The sequence below is a fragment of the Malus sylvestris genome, chromosome 3 (assembly GCF_916048215.2).
Source record: "Malus sylvestris chromosome 3, drMalSylv7.2, whole genome shotgun sequence".
NCBI classification, from domain to species: Eukaryota; Viridiplantae; Streptophyta; class Magnoliopsida; order Rosales; family Rosaceae; genus Malus; species Malus sylvestris.
Genome location: NC_062262.1, coordinates 35,689,106 through 35,705,576, shown reverse-complemented (window position 1 = coordinate 35,705,576; position 16,471 = coordinate 35,689,106). Strand labels below are relative to the sequence as shown.

At 38.3% G+C, this 16,471-nt stretch overlaps 4 protein-coding genes across 7 annotated transcripts; 2 read left to right on the top strand and 2 right to left on the bottom strand.

Moving 5' to 3' along the window:
- The first annotated feature begins 2,360 nt into the window (after nt 1-2,360).
- LOC126614849 (uncharacterized protein OsI_027940-like) lies at nt 2,361-4,676 on the top strand. 2 transcript variants are annotated; one of them, XM_050282521.1, is made up of 6 exons: nt 2,361-2,501; nt 2,967-3,153; nt 3,263-3,419; nt 3,527-3,570; nt 3,660-3,723; nt 4,191-4,676. In XM_050282521.1, exons 1-6 carry the CDS (start codon nt 2,497-2,499, stop codon nt 4,307-4,309), a joined length of 576 nt encoding a protein of 191 aa, XP_050138478.1. In that variant the 5' UTR covers nt 2,361-2,496; the 3' UTR covers nt 4,310-4,676. The 2 variants fall into 2 exon arrangements, with proteins under 2 accessions (XP_050138478.1, XP_050138477.1); XM_050282520.1 differs by having other exon boundaries at nt 3,524-3,570.
- A 2,184-nt stretch (nt 4,677-6,860) lies between these two features.
- On the top strand, nt 6,861-9,585 carry LOC126614840 (WD repeat-containing protein GTS1-like). The gene is made up of 8 exons (XM_050282508.1): nt 6,861-7,115; nt 7,325-7,532; nt 7,634-7,729; nt 8,055-8,129; nt 8,280-8,390; nt 8,465-8,556; nt 8,793-8,874; nt 9,080-9,585. Exons 1-8 carry the CDS (start codon nt 6,988-6,990, stop codon nt 9,443-9,445), a joined length of 1,158 nt encoding a protein of 385 aa, XP_050138465.1. The 5' UTR covers nt 6,861-6,987; the 3' UTR covers nt 9,446-9,585.
- A 139-nt stretch (nt 9,586-9,724) lies between these two features.
- On the bottom strand, nt 9,725-11,797 carry LOC126614854 (probable U6 snRNA-associated Sm-like protein LSm4). Of its 2 annotated transcripts, none has more exons than XM_050282532.1 (8): nt 11,639-11,797; nt 11,449-11,493; nt 11,236-11,277; nt 11,005-11,103; nt 10,824-10,901; nt 10,457-10,496; nt 10,090-10,254; nt 9,725-9,968 (listed from the first exon to the last, which is right to left on the bottom strand). In XM_050282532.1, exons 2-8 carry the CDS (start codon nt 11,449-11,451, stop codon nt 9,946-9,948), a joined length of 450 nt encoding a protein of 149 aa, XP_050138489.1. In that variant the 5' UTR covers nt 11,452-11,493; nt 11,639-11,797; the 3' UTR covers nt 9,725-9,945. The 2 variants fall into 2 exon arrangements, with proteins under 2 accessions (XP_050138489.1, XP_050138488.1); XM_050282531.1 differs by having other exon boundaries at nt 11,586-11,789.
- A 1,678-nt stretch (nt 11,798-13,475) lies between these two features.
- LOC126615118 (thiamine pyrophosphokinase 1-like) lies at nt 13,476-16,084 on the bottom strand. 2 transcript variants are annotated; one of them, XM_050282867.1, is made up of 6 exons: nt 15,824-16,084; nt 15,624-15,720; nt 15,076-15,148; nt 14,746-14,847; nt 14,255-14,504; nt 13,476-13,852 (listed from the first exon to the last, which is right to left on the bottom strand). In XM_050282867.1, exons 1-6 carry the CDS (start codon nt 15,954-15,956, stop codon nt 13,734-13,736), a joined length of 774 nt encoding a protein of 257 aa, XP_050138824.1. In that variant the 5' UTR covers nt 15,957-16,084; the 3' UTR covers nt 13,476-13,733. The 2 variants fall into 2 exon arrangements, with proteins under 2 accessions (XP_050138824.1, XP_050138825.1); XM_050282868.1 differs by having other exon boundaries at nt 15,624-15,725; nt 15,824-15,960.
- Nucleotides 16,085-16,471: the final 387 nt, after the last annotated feature.

The following is a 16,471-nucleotide window of genomic DNA, read 5'->3' as shown; positions in this document are numbered from 1 at the left end:
TGCTTGCCATGTGTTCGAGTCAGCCTTCGAGAATCAAGCCTCAACGGCCCTTGAAGAAGCTTCCAGCCAAATTCAAAATCAAGCCTCGACGGCCCTGGAAGAAATCACAAGTCCGATTCAAGATTAAGTGTCTACCACCCTTGAATCAAAACCTAGTTCAAGAATAAGCTGTGGAAAATCAACAATTGGAGGAATCCAGAAAATCCTTCAACCCAGTTCAAGATCAAAGCTGTGGAAAGTCAACAAGCGCAACAAAATACGTGTCGATTCACTCACTACCAAAGCCAAAGATCATCTGCCACATGAAGCTCCTTGTGGTCCAATTTCAACCTTCAAGATCAAGCCTCGACGGCCCTTGAAGAAATTTCAAACAAAAGTTCAAGAACAAGCCTCAACGGCCCTTGAAGAAATCTCAAGCCCAATTCAAGATCAAGCCTCAACGGCCCTTGAAGAAATCTCCAGCCCAATTCAAGATCAAGCCTCGACGGCCCTTGGATCGACATCTACAGTAAGGGACTTCAAAACGCATCTCATACACGCGACAAGCACATGTACACGACGCGACTTGAAGTGGGGGCATTTGTAGACATCGAAATTTCGGTAAATAAATGTTGACCGATAAATCAAAGTGTCAACGCTCATGTATTACATAAATTTTACACGTAGCGTGTGACTCAACGAAAATTGAAATGAGTTGGAAAAGTCATCAAATAGGACACGTGTCAACACCTGGCAGAAACGACTTATTTCATCTGGAATATTATATTCAAAATTAGGCCTTGGAAATTTCTATAAATACAAGCCCATTTCATTCATTTGGGGGGACCAATTCATATTACACCTTGAAGCTCTGAAGCTCTGAAACTCCGAAGCTCTCAAGCATCCAGGTGCCCGAAGAATCAAGAAAGCTCTCTTCGTTCTTCGTTCATCGTTCATCCAAGATCAAGCCCCAACGGCCCTTTGGATCAACAATCATCCACCAATTCAAGATCAAGCCCCGACGGCCCTTGAAGAAAGCACCATCGTTCATCATCCGTTCATCCAAGATCAAGCCCCAACGGCCCTTTGGATCAACAACGTCGACAAATCCACACACATCCAACCGTTCTTCAAGATTAAGCCCAAAAGCCCTTGAAGATCTGTTCATCACTGTTTCTTCAAGATCAAGCCCAAAAGCCCTTGAAGATCCGCTCATCACCGTTATTCAAGATCAAGCCTCAAACGGCCCTTGAAGAAACATTCATCCTCAAGATCAAGCCCCAACGGCTCCTTGAAGATCCGCTCAAATCCACCTTCAAAGATCAAGCCCACGGCCCTTTGAAGAAACTTCCAAACAGTTCATCCAAGATCAAGCCCCGACGGCCCTTGGATCAACGAAACACCCACCAATCAACACCTTACGGAGATCGAATCAGAGGATCAAAATAGAGAGAGATTGTAACCCAAAATCATCAAACACTTAATATTTGTTTGTGCGCGTTGTTCTTGTCTCTTTCGTTTCAGGAATTTTCCGCGTTCACATATACATATACATATACATACATACATACATATATATATATATATATATATTATGCATGTTTTGACAAATTTTGGGAGGGAGAGTTGCTTTGAATTCCTTCGTGTCGATGCCACGTAGGCATCACGTGTGCATAAAAATTTCATAACTTAGTATATATAGTACTGGTTTGGTATTGATGTGCTTTTATAAAAAGTGGGTACAAAAAAAAACTGAGCTAAAAAAGGTGTTTGGTAAATACTTAAAAACAGCTTATTTTCACAATTTTGGATGAAAAAAAGCTGAAACGTGAAGCGGCAAAAATAAACTTATTCTCACAGCACAACAGAAGCAGTTTTTTATTTCAAAACACAACAACACCAAACTACCCTCATGTTATGATCCATGTAAATTTTGGGAGGCATCAGATGTGCAAAAAAATGTCGTTACTTGAGCTATAAGCCCCTCCCAACATGAGGGTATATGTGCAAAGCAAAAATTAAAGTGATGCCTGCAAAAAAATGTCGTTACTTGAGCTATAAGCCCCTCCCAACATGAGGGTATATGTGCAAAGCAAAAATTAAAGTGATGCCTACGTGCCCGTTCGGCTGGGGGTTATTAAAACATACATAATAACATGAAAGATTTATTTACTCATGCACTCGAGATCCTGTGCTCAACTCACTCATTTCTCTAAACATCGTTTTGTATATTAAAAAAAATAAAAATTAACACATAATGGGCCTAGGAAAATGAGTTAATGGGCCACTTCATTTTACTGTGACTGATTTCACAGAGTTTGGGCCTTGTACGAAAGCCCAGAAAGCCTACAAGTCTAGAAGCATCGCGTAATCTCTCTTACTCTCCTTTCTTTATTGCTATTGCGTAGGCTTCCCGCAAGGCCGTAAAACTCAAGCTCTGCTCTCTCTGCTTTCTTTCCAGCTTCTAGGGTTTTACATACACTCTCTCTCTCTCTCTCTCTCCTTACCTGCAAAAACATGAGGTAAAAATCTCATCTTTCTCTCTTCAATTTTATTCAATTCTTCTGCTTTCGCCCTCTGATTTCTTCGTCTTTACATTCCTGCCATTGTTTTCTTTGGTATGCAATTTTTGTATGTTTTTTCTGATACCGATTGCTCTCTGTAGACTTGTAAACTCTGTAATTTATGGTTAAATTCAATTTTATTCGTGTTTCTATGTTTAATATTGTTCGAGAAATTGAATTAATATATGGGAATCTTTTTGCTTTATTGGGTATTTTTTATCTGTTGGATTGAACAATTGTTATAGTGATTTAAGTATACTTATTTGTCCCTAATTCTCTGTTGATATTTGGGTTCGAAATTTATAGAAAACAGAAAGAAATCACGGAGAGAATTTGATTTTAGTTTTTGTATGGGTGATATTCACTTGATTTTGATGCATGTTTGGGGCTTGTTTTTGGCTAAACGTGCTGCGAATTTCGCAGTCGTCATCCGGAGGTGAAGTGGGCTCAAAGGGTGGATAAGGTTTTCATTACTGTGCTTTTGCCTGATGCGAAGGACGCCAAGGTTAAGCTTGAACCCGAGGGAGTGTTCAGCTTCTCGGCTAGTGCTGGTGCGGAGAATCACCAGTATGAACTCAAACTGGATCTTTTTGATAAGGTTAATGTGGAGGTGAGGATTTGTATATGCAATCACAAATGCTCTTACGTTATTACGAGATGTTGTTGTTTATGCTGGTTCTTATTTTGTTGTATGACATGTATGTTGCGTTGTGTTGTAGGAAAGCAAAATTAATGTTGGCGTGAGGAGTATCTTTTGTATTGTGGAGAAGGCGGAGCCAGCATGGTGGAATAAGCTATTGAGTGGAGATGGAAAGACGCCGCATTATGTCAAAGTAGATTGGGACAAATGGGTAGATGAGGATGATGACACTGCCGGTATGCAGCTCGCATATTCTGTTGCATTTCCTCAGAATGTTTAATTTGACGAAAACAGCATGTTTGTTGTACTTTGTGATTAAACTGCCACTTCTTGTTTTCAGCAGGATCAGGTCTTGGTGACATGGATTTGGGAGGAATGGATTTCTCGGTTAGTAAATATTAAGTTATGGTGTTTTCCCTTGCCTGGATTGTTTTGATGTTTCTATATTTTGTTCTGACTCTAATTATACTATGCAGAAATTCGGTGGCATGGGAGGTGATGATATGGGAGGAATGGGTGACTTCGATGATAGTGACGAAGGTAAGAAGACTATTCGCTTAATCTTTAGTGGCATGCCGAGTATGGATAAACATCTCACTAGGAAGTGTAGGTCTAGAATTCAAAACACCAAGATATAGGATTAAACATTCCACGATATTAAAAGTTATTTCCACATTTTTAAATGTACGAATGGTGCTGGGACATAACTCTACCTAGACAGTCTCAGTCCTGAGGTTTCGGGTGCCTAGGAGGAGTTTACGTTGTGGTTTTGATGCAGACCATTGCATTGGGGTAATGCTCCTGCTCTCTAATCTTAGGGTCAAATTCTCTGTCTTAAATATTTCTACCTCGAATAAGCTCTTGCTTTGGATTTTTTGCCTGCTTATCGTTGCATGTAAAATTACTTTAATCTGTTCATTTGTTGGATGATAAGTAATATAAAGATTGCTAAAGCAATCGTCGCATGTTCTGTCTTGGTTACCAATAATGTTTGCTTTTTAATGTAGACCTAGAACTGTCAAAGCCAGAAGATGAGGCCACCGACAAGGAAGCCGAAGAGCAGGATGCTGGTAAGGACGGAGCTGGTACTTCAGAAGAGAAAAAGGAAGCTACCACGAACGCATAATTTTGTGTTACTGACCCTTGCCGATAGGGTCAGCCAAGCTCTTGCATGGCTATGGAGTGTTTTCTTCTCTTTTTTTCACCTCAGTTACTAAAGGTGTGTTTTTATCTAACCGTGCGAATCAATCCTCGCCCGTCATTCGTGTTAGCTAAATGATGAGTTCTTCTGGGTTTAGAGAAGTTGCGGTACGCAGCGTGTTGTACTTTTAGTTATTTGTTTCTCGGATCTGGATTTTAAGGATTTTAATCCTCCTACTAGTGTCCTTTTTAAGGCACCCAGGCCCTCTGAGTGATGGATATTTGATTTGTTTGCCTGCTTATGGGTTAACCCTTTTACACTATGAGTTACATTGTGTCCTCTTACCCTCTGAGTTATGTTGTGTTTGTTATAGACGTATCTTTAAATTGGAAAATTAAAAATTAATAAAAATAAAAATCGTGGGTTCAAAGCTTGGACTGAACGTTGTTTTTGATAAATTTTTAGTTATGTAAGTTGTTTATTCAGTATTTAAGCCAAAAAGAGGAAAATTCAATAGTATTACTACGGATGCTCAAGTTCTAAAAGGCGCTAGTCGGACGGGCTGTTGGAGTCTAGTGGAGTCTAGTGCATGGCGTCCGGGCTAGGCGGGATCAAGGTGACTTTTTAATTGAATGAAATTTATTTATATTTTATAATTACAGAAATATTTTGAGATATATAAATTTCATTATAGGATTATAAACTATGAAATACTAGAACATATTGAAAACGTAGGGGAACTAGCATATAATGAATGTTCCTCTAAGTATTTAACAAGTTTCTTAAAACTTTTTGAAAAAATAAAATATATGATAAAAGTTACTAATTTTTTGTCTAAGTCATGAAGCAAGTCATTTTCTTAAATAAAAACAAATAAAGCAAAAAGTCACTAAACCACCCAGCTCGCCTAAACTGTGTAGGTGGGTTGGGTGGGAGGTTAGGTAGGTATAAGTTTCTTTCTTTATGTACGCTTATAGATTAATCAGGACGGTGATTTGCTTTCAGCGTTTACACATGATCTTTTAGAATACTGCTTATGCCTAAAACGTTGCATACGAAGTTTTGTGTGTTGGTACATTTTTCGAACACACTGCATGAATTTTAAGGTTACAATGTGGCGAAAATGACACATAAGTTTATGATAGATTGGTTGCATATGACGCTTTATTGTAGTTGAGTGCTTATGTACATTAGTGCGGGTTCGACTCTATCCGATTTTCTTCTCTCTTAACAATTAAGTATCATACAATCTAATGTCATCGCTCTTCAAACAAACTAAAAATTAGAAGAGGTTTTTTTATTTTATGTATTTTTTAACAAACAATAGTATATGCACTAAGGTGTCATGGAGTGGGCTAAGCTTCACAATGAATTAGCCATAATAATGTGGTTCAAATTTCCCATAAACGAGAATCAAACCTAAGACCTCTCACTTATAAGTGAATAAGAATATTGTAGTAGTACCAAGTGGCTAAAAACTAAGAGAGTTAGGCCATTTTCAACCGAAGGATGACTAAAGGGCTCCCTTTAGCCTTATAGCCCTGCAAGAAATTATATTTTAATGAACATTGCTATGTCATATTTTATATCATCTCCAACCGATGTGGCCAAAGGGCGATAAGTCATACATAGCTCTTTGACAAAAAACCATCTCCAACCGAATGGGCCAAAGAGTTATAGGCCAAATATAATATAAATAAATGTTTATTTTGAGATATATAAATTTTATTATAGAATTATAAATTATGAAATACTAGAACATATTGAAAATGTAGGGGAATTAGGATATAATGGATGTTCTTCTAAGTATCTAACAAGTCTCTTAAAACTTCTTGAAAAATAAAATGTGAAACGGAAGTTACTAATTTTTTGTCTAAGCGAGAGTCGCAAAGTAAGTTATTTTCTTAAATAAAAGCAAAAAAAGCAACAAGTCACTAAACCGCCCAACTAGCCTAAACTGTCTAGGCGGTTGCCTAGGCAGGTCTAGGTGGGTTGGGTGGGAAGTTAGGCGGGTATAGGTTTCTTTTTTTATTTTTTTAACGTTTCGAGATTAATCGGGGCAATGACTCACTTCCAGTGTTTACGCAGGATCTTTTAGAATACTGCTTATGCCTAAAACGTTGCACACGAAGTTTTGTGTGTTGGTACATTTTTCGAACACACTGCATGAATTTTAAGGTTACAATGTGGCGAAAATGACACATTAAGTTTATGATAGATTGGTTGCATATGACGTTTTATTGTAGTTGAATGCTTATGCATATTAGTACAGGTTCAATTTTATCCGATTTTCTTCTCTCTTAACAATTAAATATCTAACAATCTAATGTTATTAGCTCTTCAAACCAACTAAAAATTAGAAGTGTTTTTTTTTTAATGTATTTTTTAACCAACAATAGTATCTACACTAAAGTTTTGCAAAGTAGACTAAATCTCACAATGAACTAGTCATAATAATATGATTTAAATTTCTCATAAACAAGAATCAAACTTTAAAACCTCGCACTTGTAACTATTCATGTCGTAGTGCTACCAAGTGGCTAAAATCTTCGAGAGTTAGCTGACCTCTACCGTAGCGGAACTAAAACCCTAAACCCCAAATTACGTTCATTTGTCCAGCCGGACTGCCGGAAAGGGAGAGACAGAGACAGAGACAGACAGAGATGGAAGCCACGGACATGGAGGTGGAGGAACGACCACCGTCCAATCCTGATCCTTTCAAGCGTATCTCCCTCAAAAACTCCATCCAAACAAACTTCGGCGACGACTATGTCTTCCAAATCGTCCCCAAGTATGTCCCTTTTCGAACTTTTACTCTGTTTGTTTCCCAGGAAAATTCTGAGATTTGAACAACTCCACCTTTGGGTTGCGTTCGTCAGCTCGCACTTTACCTCAATCTCTTCGTTTTTGTAAATTTGTTCTGAAACCAGAAGGATTGTGCTTATTTGGGTTTTATGATTATTCATTGGGTGTTGAATTTTTGTGGGGTTTTGGTGGAAGGGATGATTGGACGGCAATGGCAGTTTCGCTTTCGACCAACGCCGTGAAGGTGTACTCGCCCGTGACGGGCCAGTACTACGGAGAATGCAAGGGCCACTCTGCAACTATCAACCAAATTGCATTCTCTGGTCCATCAACTCCACATATCCTGCACTCTTGCTCATCTGATGGAACTATTCGAGCTTGGGACACGCGCACATTCCAACAGGTTCGCTTCTCGAGTTGCAGTTGCAGACATAAACAAACAATGTTTTGCATACATAAACATATGTTTCTTAACTTGTTTTTGTTTGATTGTTAATGCTGCAGGTTTCATCTTTCCATTCCGGCTCTTCTCAAGAGATTTTCAGCTTTTCGTTCGGAGGATCAGGGAACAATCTTCTAGCCGCAGGGTGTGATACTCAGGTGCTGCATTTATTGTAACAGCTTTAATTGTGTTTTGCGGCTCTGGTCATTAGTTAGTCAAGATTGTCATGTAGCTCGTTATTTTTCTAGTTTTATGTTTGTGTTATCAATAACTCGATGTTCCACATTAGTGAAGATCGTGTCAGTTATAGGCTAAAATTTCAGAGGATAGCGCGCTCAACATTCCACATTTACTCTTTAGTCTGCTAGACCTCATTGGATGCAAAACTATTTTAAGTTTTTATGCTTATGATTCTTCACTTATTTCGACAGATAATATCTCATTTGTTTTCCCCATTCTTGCTATTTGACTTGTTATACTCAGATACTATTCTGGGATTGGAGGAACGATAAACAAGTAGCATGTCTCGAGGACTCTCATGTAGAAGATGTTACCCAGGTTCGTTCTAATCCATCTTCTTCTTGTTTAACATATGGATTTGACAGTTTAGGTTAGCTATGTGAAAAATTTTCTTCCGCCAAATTGCATTATGAAGGTTGTGCAACTTGATAAAACTAGGCGGCATATATAACTTCATGTTTTCAATAGGTTCACTTCATCCCTGATCATCAAAACAAGCTTCTTTCTGCTTCCATTGATGGATTGATGTGTATATTTGATACCGAAGGAGATATCAATGAAGACAATCATCTAGATTCAGTAAGTTCAAGTTGAAGAGGTTTAAAGTTTATAGTGTTGCATAGTCATGACATTTTACCTTCTAAAATATGTAGGTACTAAATGTTGGCACTTCGATTGGGAAGGTTGGGTTTTTTGGAGAGACATATCAAAAGCTTTGGTGTTTAACCCATATTGAGACCTTAAGGTATCTCTTTCTATCAATTGATCATGAATTTACACCCGTCATACTATGCACCACTTTTATTCTATAGTCTCATAAACATGTATTGGGTTGGTTAGTGATTTGCATCTTTTACCCCAAGTGGAGTAACTCGCGAAACAGGATCGAAGTTAAGACAGATGGCTTGGCTTTTGAGTACAAACATGTACTTGTGCTTCTTATATTTCCCCTGACTTATAACCTGATAACCGCTCATGTAGTATCTGGGACTGGAAAGATGCAAGCGAAACGAGCTTCCAGGATGCTCGTTCTCTGGCTTCTAAAGGCTGGACACTCGACGATGTAAGTCATTCTTTAACAGATTCTGCTCTTTTAGTCTACTAGTTATTGATTAGCCTTAATTGAAAATTTCATATTATTCGTTTGATATGCATCTTGTATGCTGTTACATTGGAGGATATCGATAAACTTCGTATGCATGCCATCATTTTAGCGTAGGAAAGTGCTTTTCTTTTTAGCCAAGCCAAGTAAAAACTCCGTTTGGCAGGTCGATTATTTTGTTGATTGCCACTACTCAAGAGAAGCAGAAAAGTTATGGGTAATTGGTGGCACTGATACTGGCACTTTAGGTTACTTCCCTGTAAGTTATGAAGGAAACAAAGCTATAGGGTCCGCTGAAGCAGTTCTTGGAGGTGGGCATACAGGTGTTGTTCGAAGCGTGTTGCCAATGTCGAGCACGCCCAGCGGATCCAGCCAAGGTCACGGCATTTTTGGATGGACTGGCGGTGAAGATGGCCGGTTATGTTGCTGGTTATCAGATAATGCACCCGAGATAAACCGATCATGGATTTCAAGCGCGCTGGTTTCAAGATCACCTAGGACCCGAAACACAACACGGCACCAACCCTACTAGAAAAAAAGGATGTTTTGAACTCTTGAATTTCTGTTTCGGTAAGGATAGTGGTCGCCTGTACCATATTTGTATGATTTATTCACCATTTACAATGTTCTAAAGTTTCAATGGAAACAGATGAGAGATTGATCCAAAGAAAATTGAATTCATGTCACTTGTTTAATTTTCCAACTATGTACCACCCTGACCGATCGAGAGGTGGAGTTGTAAACCTCCTCGTACTGCTAATTAAAGTTTACCATCTCACACTGGAGATACTACCACCAAGACAGATTGTAATAAGAGTGAAAAGATGAATATATATCGTCAACGTCAAATTTTCAAACATTTCTTACAGAACAGAAACACATCGGCTACGTTTTTACTGAAAGAACCATTCCATATAAATTGCATTACCATGATAAGAAGCCTTCCTTACAACGACAAAAACCCAGCAGTTGACACAAGCGTTGGGCTAAATAAATGCCTTTAAAAGTAGCAAATTGCCCATCTAAGCTGAATCAAGCTCGGCCTCGACCCCCACCTGACAGAAAAACAAAGAATAAACCTTGAGTCCAGTATATGGATTCATAATGATATGACTTATAAGCTATGAACTTATCAGGGTGTCTGTTGAAAGGGGCGGATGAGAAACAAGTGTTTACCTCTGCTTCCTCCGGCCTTCCCACCAGGTCCACCTCTGCCTCGGCCTCCACCAGCACCTTTAGCACCATCATCCAAGCCACGTCCAATGCCTTTAGCCTGTCGTCCACCAGGACCATCCTCCCTACCTCTTCCTCTTCCACGACCTACTCCAGGTGGTTTCCTATCTGGGGAAGTTTATCAAAGTACACAACGTTAGAGACCAATTTCTCAATGGATAAAGCTATATCATGCAGATAATATAGATAGTTGTCTAATGTCGAAGGCATTCGTATAAAGAATGGTCCAAGAAGTCTCCTTTACCCATTTTGGATGCAGGGAGAGAAAATAAAAAGATCTACACTACCAAATGAGATAACAATATCATACCTGAACGATTCTTGGTTTCTTCCTGGACTTTGTCAATCACCTGAAATACAAAAGGCAACAGAACTAGATCAATTCAATAAGCTTCTAAAGTATTCGAACAAAATCAGAGCAAATAAAGCAGGATGAAATCAAAACTCCTATTGCATGTGTTATCCTTGTACACTATACAGAAGTAATTGATCAAAACGTAACAAGGTTGTGTCAGTGTATTTTTATAACGTTACACATGGCTCCCCTTAAACCATAATCAAACTTTTGTTCGGACTTTTTGTCCTTAACCAGCACGAACCATACTCCAGGTCTGATGACAGAAAACGAATGCTGGGAATAGTAAAGACAAAAAGTTTATAGCAAGCACAAAGCATACCTCATCGGGAACCCTAAGATACTTAATAGTATTCCCACGGATGTAGCATTCAGGCATTCTCCAAAACCTATCTCCATCCTACACAGTATTCGAACAAAAATTTAATGAAATTCTTCGTAACATCATAATATAACAATTCAAGTCCACCAAAACTTAACAATATGAGTGAAACGACCCTTACTTTGGAGGTACAAATAACTTCTCGAAGATGGATGTTCATCCAAGTATCACAGTTGACCAAATGCCCATTGTAAGTCTCCCCATTTTTTAGTTCTACCAACTGGAACAGCACACGAAAACCCACAAATTACAATTCTCAGTAGACAACAAATTGAAAAAATGGGGTTATGTCAAATTGTGATATTAACTCCAGAATCATCACAAACAACAAAGGCACAATACAAGATCTTACCATAGGGTGCCCTTGGGCAGTCTTGAGCAAAGAAAGAGGAAGCTGCAATAGTAAAAATTAACAAAGTGAAGCAAAAATATCCAAAATTTCAAGCTCAAAAGGGGAAAAAGCCCTAAGATTTGTGTGGTTTCATATAATTTCAGCTCAATTCCCTCCGTTTTCCGAGAAACCAAACAAAAATCACAAAACAAGAAATCAGGGAGAGTAAGGTACCATTTTTTAGGGCTCAGAAATCGAACCTAGAGAAAATCAAGAGGCCTGGAAACAAATTAGGGAGAGAAATTAAGCAAAAAAGCAATAAAATAAAACCCTAAAAAAATTGAAAATTATGAAAAGGTCAGAGTTCTTAGGTAGAAGACGATGATGCGGTACAAAACCCTAGCTGAAGAATGTAGAAGATTACCAGTACACAGGCTTGGATCGCGAAGAAGGACCGAGCTTTTCGCGGCTGGCTTCTGCTTCCACTTGCCCTCTCTCTCTGAGCTGAGCGGTTATCGAGCGGGTTTTTACAAGTCAAAACAAAAAGAGTCGGCCCCTTTCACCAAACTCAACTCTTCAAATACAAATACAAATTTGTTAACTTAAGTAACAATTTGAAGACCAAATTTTGCCACTTTACAATCACGCTCCAACCGACTCCACAATATTTTTAGTATTTTATTAATTTTCATCATTTAATAATAAGAATCGAGTTGAGAAAAATAGGGTTGGGCACGGTTTGAGTGAAACCGAAATCAAAACTGAAACTTTTTACGGTTTGGTTCGATGAGGTTTTGAAACCAAAACCGAAATGAAACCAAATCGTTTGGTCCAGTTCGGTGCTGTTTCAGTTCGGTTTTTAAGAAAGAAATGTACATTTTAAAATACACACCTATCTACCCATAAGACGGTATCATTTTCTACACAATACATTAATTAATGAACGCATGTGTGAGGATGTTTTGATAATCTATTTCTGTTTGAAATTAGGACAATATATGCACAAACAAACCTCCAGCAACTATATATGCAGCAAGCAAACATGCAGTAAATGATGAATGATGATATTCTAATGTTGTTGAGTAGACACTAAGGGGGGTGTATTCAATTGAAAATGTGAGAGATTTTAATGGATTTATAAATCCATGGATTTTTATAGAGTTTAATTGATTTGTAGAGATTCCATATAAAATTTTGATTCAATTCCCTTGAAATCTCATGGGAAGAGGTGAGATTTGTAGATGCTTAAAATACACTACGAAATCTCTCTAATTCTCTCTAATTCCTCAACTTTCTCAAATTCTTTAAAATCAATTTCTAATTGAATACACCTGGAATGTTATAAACTTCTTTAAAATTCTAATTGAATACACCCAGATTTCTAAGGATTTTAATAAACTATCTTAAAATTCTAATTGAATACACCTAAAATTTCAGAGAATCACTTGAAATCCTGATTGAATACCCCTAGATTCATTAAAAGAATTAAAATCCCTTAAAATCCCAATTGAATACACCCCCCTAAATGTTGAAACTCTAACAAAAAACCAATTAAAACATGACATCTCATATGGACATCTAATTAAATGTTTTTTAGTATTTGCGGTGCGGTTCGATTTTGATGTTGTTTTCAAAAGCCAAAATTGAAACCCAACCGATCCCTACAATGCGGTTTGGTTTCAAAACCGCAACCAAACTGTTTGGTGCAATTCGATTTGGTTCGTATTTCGGTTCCAAGTGACAATCTCTAGACAAAAATTATTTTGTGTAGGAACAAGTTGACATGGCATCTTTTAATAACTGAAAAAAAATTCTTCGTCAGATAGTGAGTCTCTAAATTTAGAGAGTGGGCAAAAACTTTAAACTTCTAGAGTGAGTTTCTCAATTCTATTAGAGCAGGAAAAATCTTACGTGGCACTTCAGATCTAACAAACAGTTACATTTGTAGTGATTAGAATAGAGAAAATTGTAGCAATGGTCTCTCAACTTTAACTCAATTAATGTAATGATCCATCAACTAAAAATCATTAACCATTGATCTCTTAACTCATCAAAACATACAGCTATGAACTTTTTCGTCAACTCCCTAAGAAATTCCGTCAAAACCTTGCCCCCGGTGCCTACACACTATTTTAGGCTCTTGGTCAATGTTGATGCCACTGGGGGCAAGAAGAAAAGGAAATGTGACAACAAAATTTAAGCCGAAATTGAGAAAAGAACACAAATTTGCAAAAGATTGTGTGCAGAAGGACTCCAACATCTTCTTCTACATAGTAAATATGACTTTTATTTAGAATAGTTACAAAAATACAATATGATATGGATGGAGTTTAAACAACGTTACAGAATTCAAAAGAGGGGAGCGAAAACATGATGCAACGTTCTTCGTATAAGGATCGCCAAAAACCAATGAAAATTGAACCCGAAAACAAACTTACACAGCTAAGTGAAAGGAACCTTGGAAACGGAAGGAATAGATTGTGGGATCTGCAGCTTTGCCCACCTCATCTCCAAATGCACTACATCTTTTTAATGCTTATAGTCCAAAGAAGATCTGAATCTGACTGCACTGTTATTTTCTCTCCATTGACGATATTTGATGTACTTATCAGACCACCAAACCTCATCTCCGTTTCAGCTGGAAAAGAAAAGTAAAGCGCGAGTTAGGCTCCGGTAATAAATTGCACAGCTACGAACAGATCAAATGTTTTCACCATGTCATCCCAATGATACCACACTGTAAAAGAAAGCCCTCAACCCAAGTCTCAATGCAGTTCCCACCAACAAACCATATGTGACTTGCACATACGTTTCCCACTCAAATTAGATAGAATATGTGACCAGTGTCTTGCCGTACACGGGCTGTTAGATAACTCGAAACATGAACAATGAAATCAATATTAGACACACCTTTACCCTTTTTGGTCACATTTAAGCAGGTCAGAACTGGAAGAGGTGACCAGAAAAGTATATGCTAAGTGAACCCCTAATACAATAAAAGTAAGCATTAACTAGCCTTACGCTCTTAAGAGATACTCACCGAGATCCCATTGAAGTCCAGTGGTTGTAGTACTTCCAGATGGCATCCCAATGGGTATGAGTCCACAATGAGGGCCTTCAACAGAAGACTGAATATGGATCTCATGGCGGTGTGTTCTTGGAAGAAGATGGATGAGGCAATCATCAGATATGAGAATTATTCGAATGTTTGAGAATCGACATAACACGTTGATGTTTCCAATCTCGTGGTCAAACCGTCCACCAAGTGCCCCAGCAACCAGAATGCATAGCTGGCAATACATCGGGAAGAAACTCAGTTCATGTATAGAGGTGAAAAACAAACTAGCAGTCTATTTAGCAAAGTGTCAAAATCTGTAATCAACAAATTTGACTACCCAACTCACAATAAGTTGCAAGGAGTAAGGACACAGTTTTAGTTACCGAAAGTTATACGAAAGCACCTACAAAATCAGACTAAATTCCAGTAGAAAAACAAAACGAATGTTGGAAAGATAATAATACACAACATACATTAGACTTATCTAGGTTTGGTGCCGAGTCACATATGTATGTTATACACTTATGCAAATCGGTTGTGTCCTGATCCTCAGATTCATTAATAATTTGAGTTCCCTGCATTCAAATAGCAAAAGAGACATCCTGAGAAAACTCCAGAGCACCGCATGTATGCAAATCAATTAGCAATTTAGCAACAGTACCACCGCGACATCAAATGCAACATAACTCCAAGGATGACAACATTAACAAACAATTCCACAAGTTTGGTAGATATGACAAGGAATGACAGCTAAACATACTAAGAATTACACAGAAGATCCGTGTTCAAACAAGCTCACTTACCATACTAGCATAAAATTCCAAGACATCCTTTCGGATTGAATCCATGTCGCCTTTAATAACATCGGGCTTGTACCTGGCACAAACATCAGCACTTAGTATCAAAAAGCGGAAATTCGTCATCATAAACACAAGGGAAAATTACACTCCACCATATGCCTTCCAAACAGCACCCCACTTAAGTTTCAAAACTTCAACAGATAGCTAAAGAAACATAAAATTTCGAGAAAAATCGAGCAAGTAGAAATTGCTTCAAACAACAAAAAGCGGTCTGGAAAAAGCAACGGATTTGAACAGCTTCAAAAAGCAATCAACTTCAAAAAAAATTCGAGAAAAATCGAGCAAGTAAGCAGAAATTGCTTCAAACAACAAAAAGCGGTCTGGAAAAAGCAACGGATTTAAACAGCTTAAAAAAGCAATCAACTTTTACAATTAAGCTAACACAGTTAAAGAATCGAATCAATCAAAAGCCATACTTTACAATTTACTTACAGTAAAAATCCCCCAAAAAAATAATTTAAAAAATCAAGGAAAACAATAAAAAAAAAAACCTTTTCCGAACATCTACGGCGTTTTCGTGCGGCAGCAGAAGGGGCATGTCGTCGTAAACGCGATTGGCACCGCCATCGGCACACATACGTAGTTGTGCTGCTCTACACAAACACGCACCACAAAAAAGCTCAGAGAAACAAAATCGAAAGCTGAAAATTTGAAAAACGAAGAGGAAAATGGAGAGGTGGAGGATAAGTACCGTGGTTCCAGAGCAAAGGAGCGAATCTCGGGAGGCTCTGGTTGAGCAAGACGAGCGCGTAGGTGGGAGACGGCGTTTGGTTGGGCGGGATCGTAGGGAGGAGGAAGGTGGAGGAATGAGACATGAGGTCCATGGATTCGGAGGTCCTTGGGCGGCGACGTCGCGCTTTGGTTGCGTGATTTGTTTTTCTGGTAGTTTGGATTTGCGCGGTGGACGAAATGCAAATGCGAATCGTCACGTTACGCAGTCTGAGTCAGCTATCTGCACAACCGCACACCCTTTGTCTATTTATTAGTGCTACGTGCTGACGTGGATTTTTAAAATATTTTTTTTGGTTTTATTCACATATAAGTGAAATATCTTATATGAGTATAAAAGTTCGATACTAACTTATACTTCTGAGGGGTGGAGACCGACACACTGCTCGTGTCAACTTGACCCACGGCATGAATAATCATGTTGATGTTAGAACTTATTTTTGTTCGTTTGGATTCTATTGATTGAACACAAATTTGAAATTTGAATCCTCTTTGAACTTTAATGTCCGGAGCCTAAAAACAAAAAATCCGAGCCCTTGACCCCGTGTAAATGAGAAATCGGTCGAAACCCTTAGTTTGTGTAAAGTTGGAACCCAACTAAAGCTTCCAT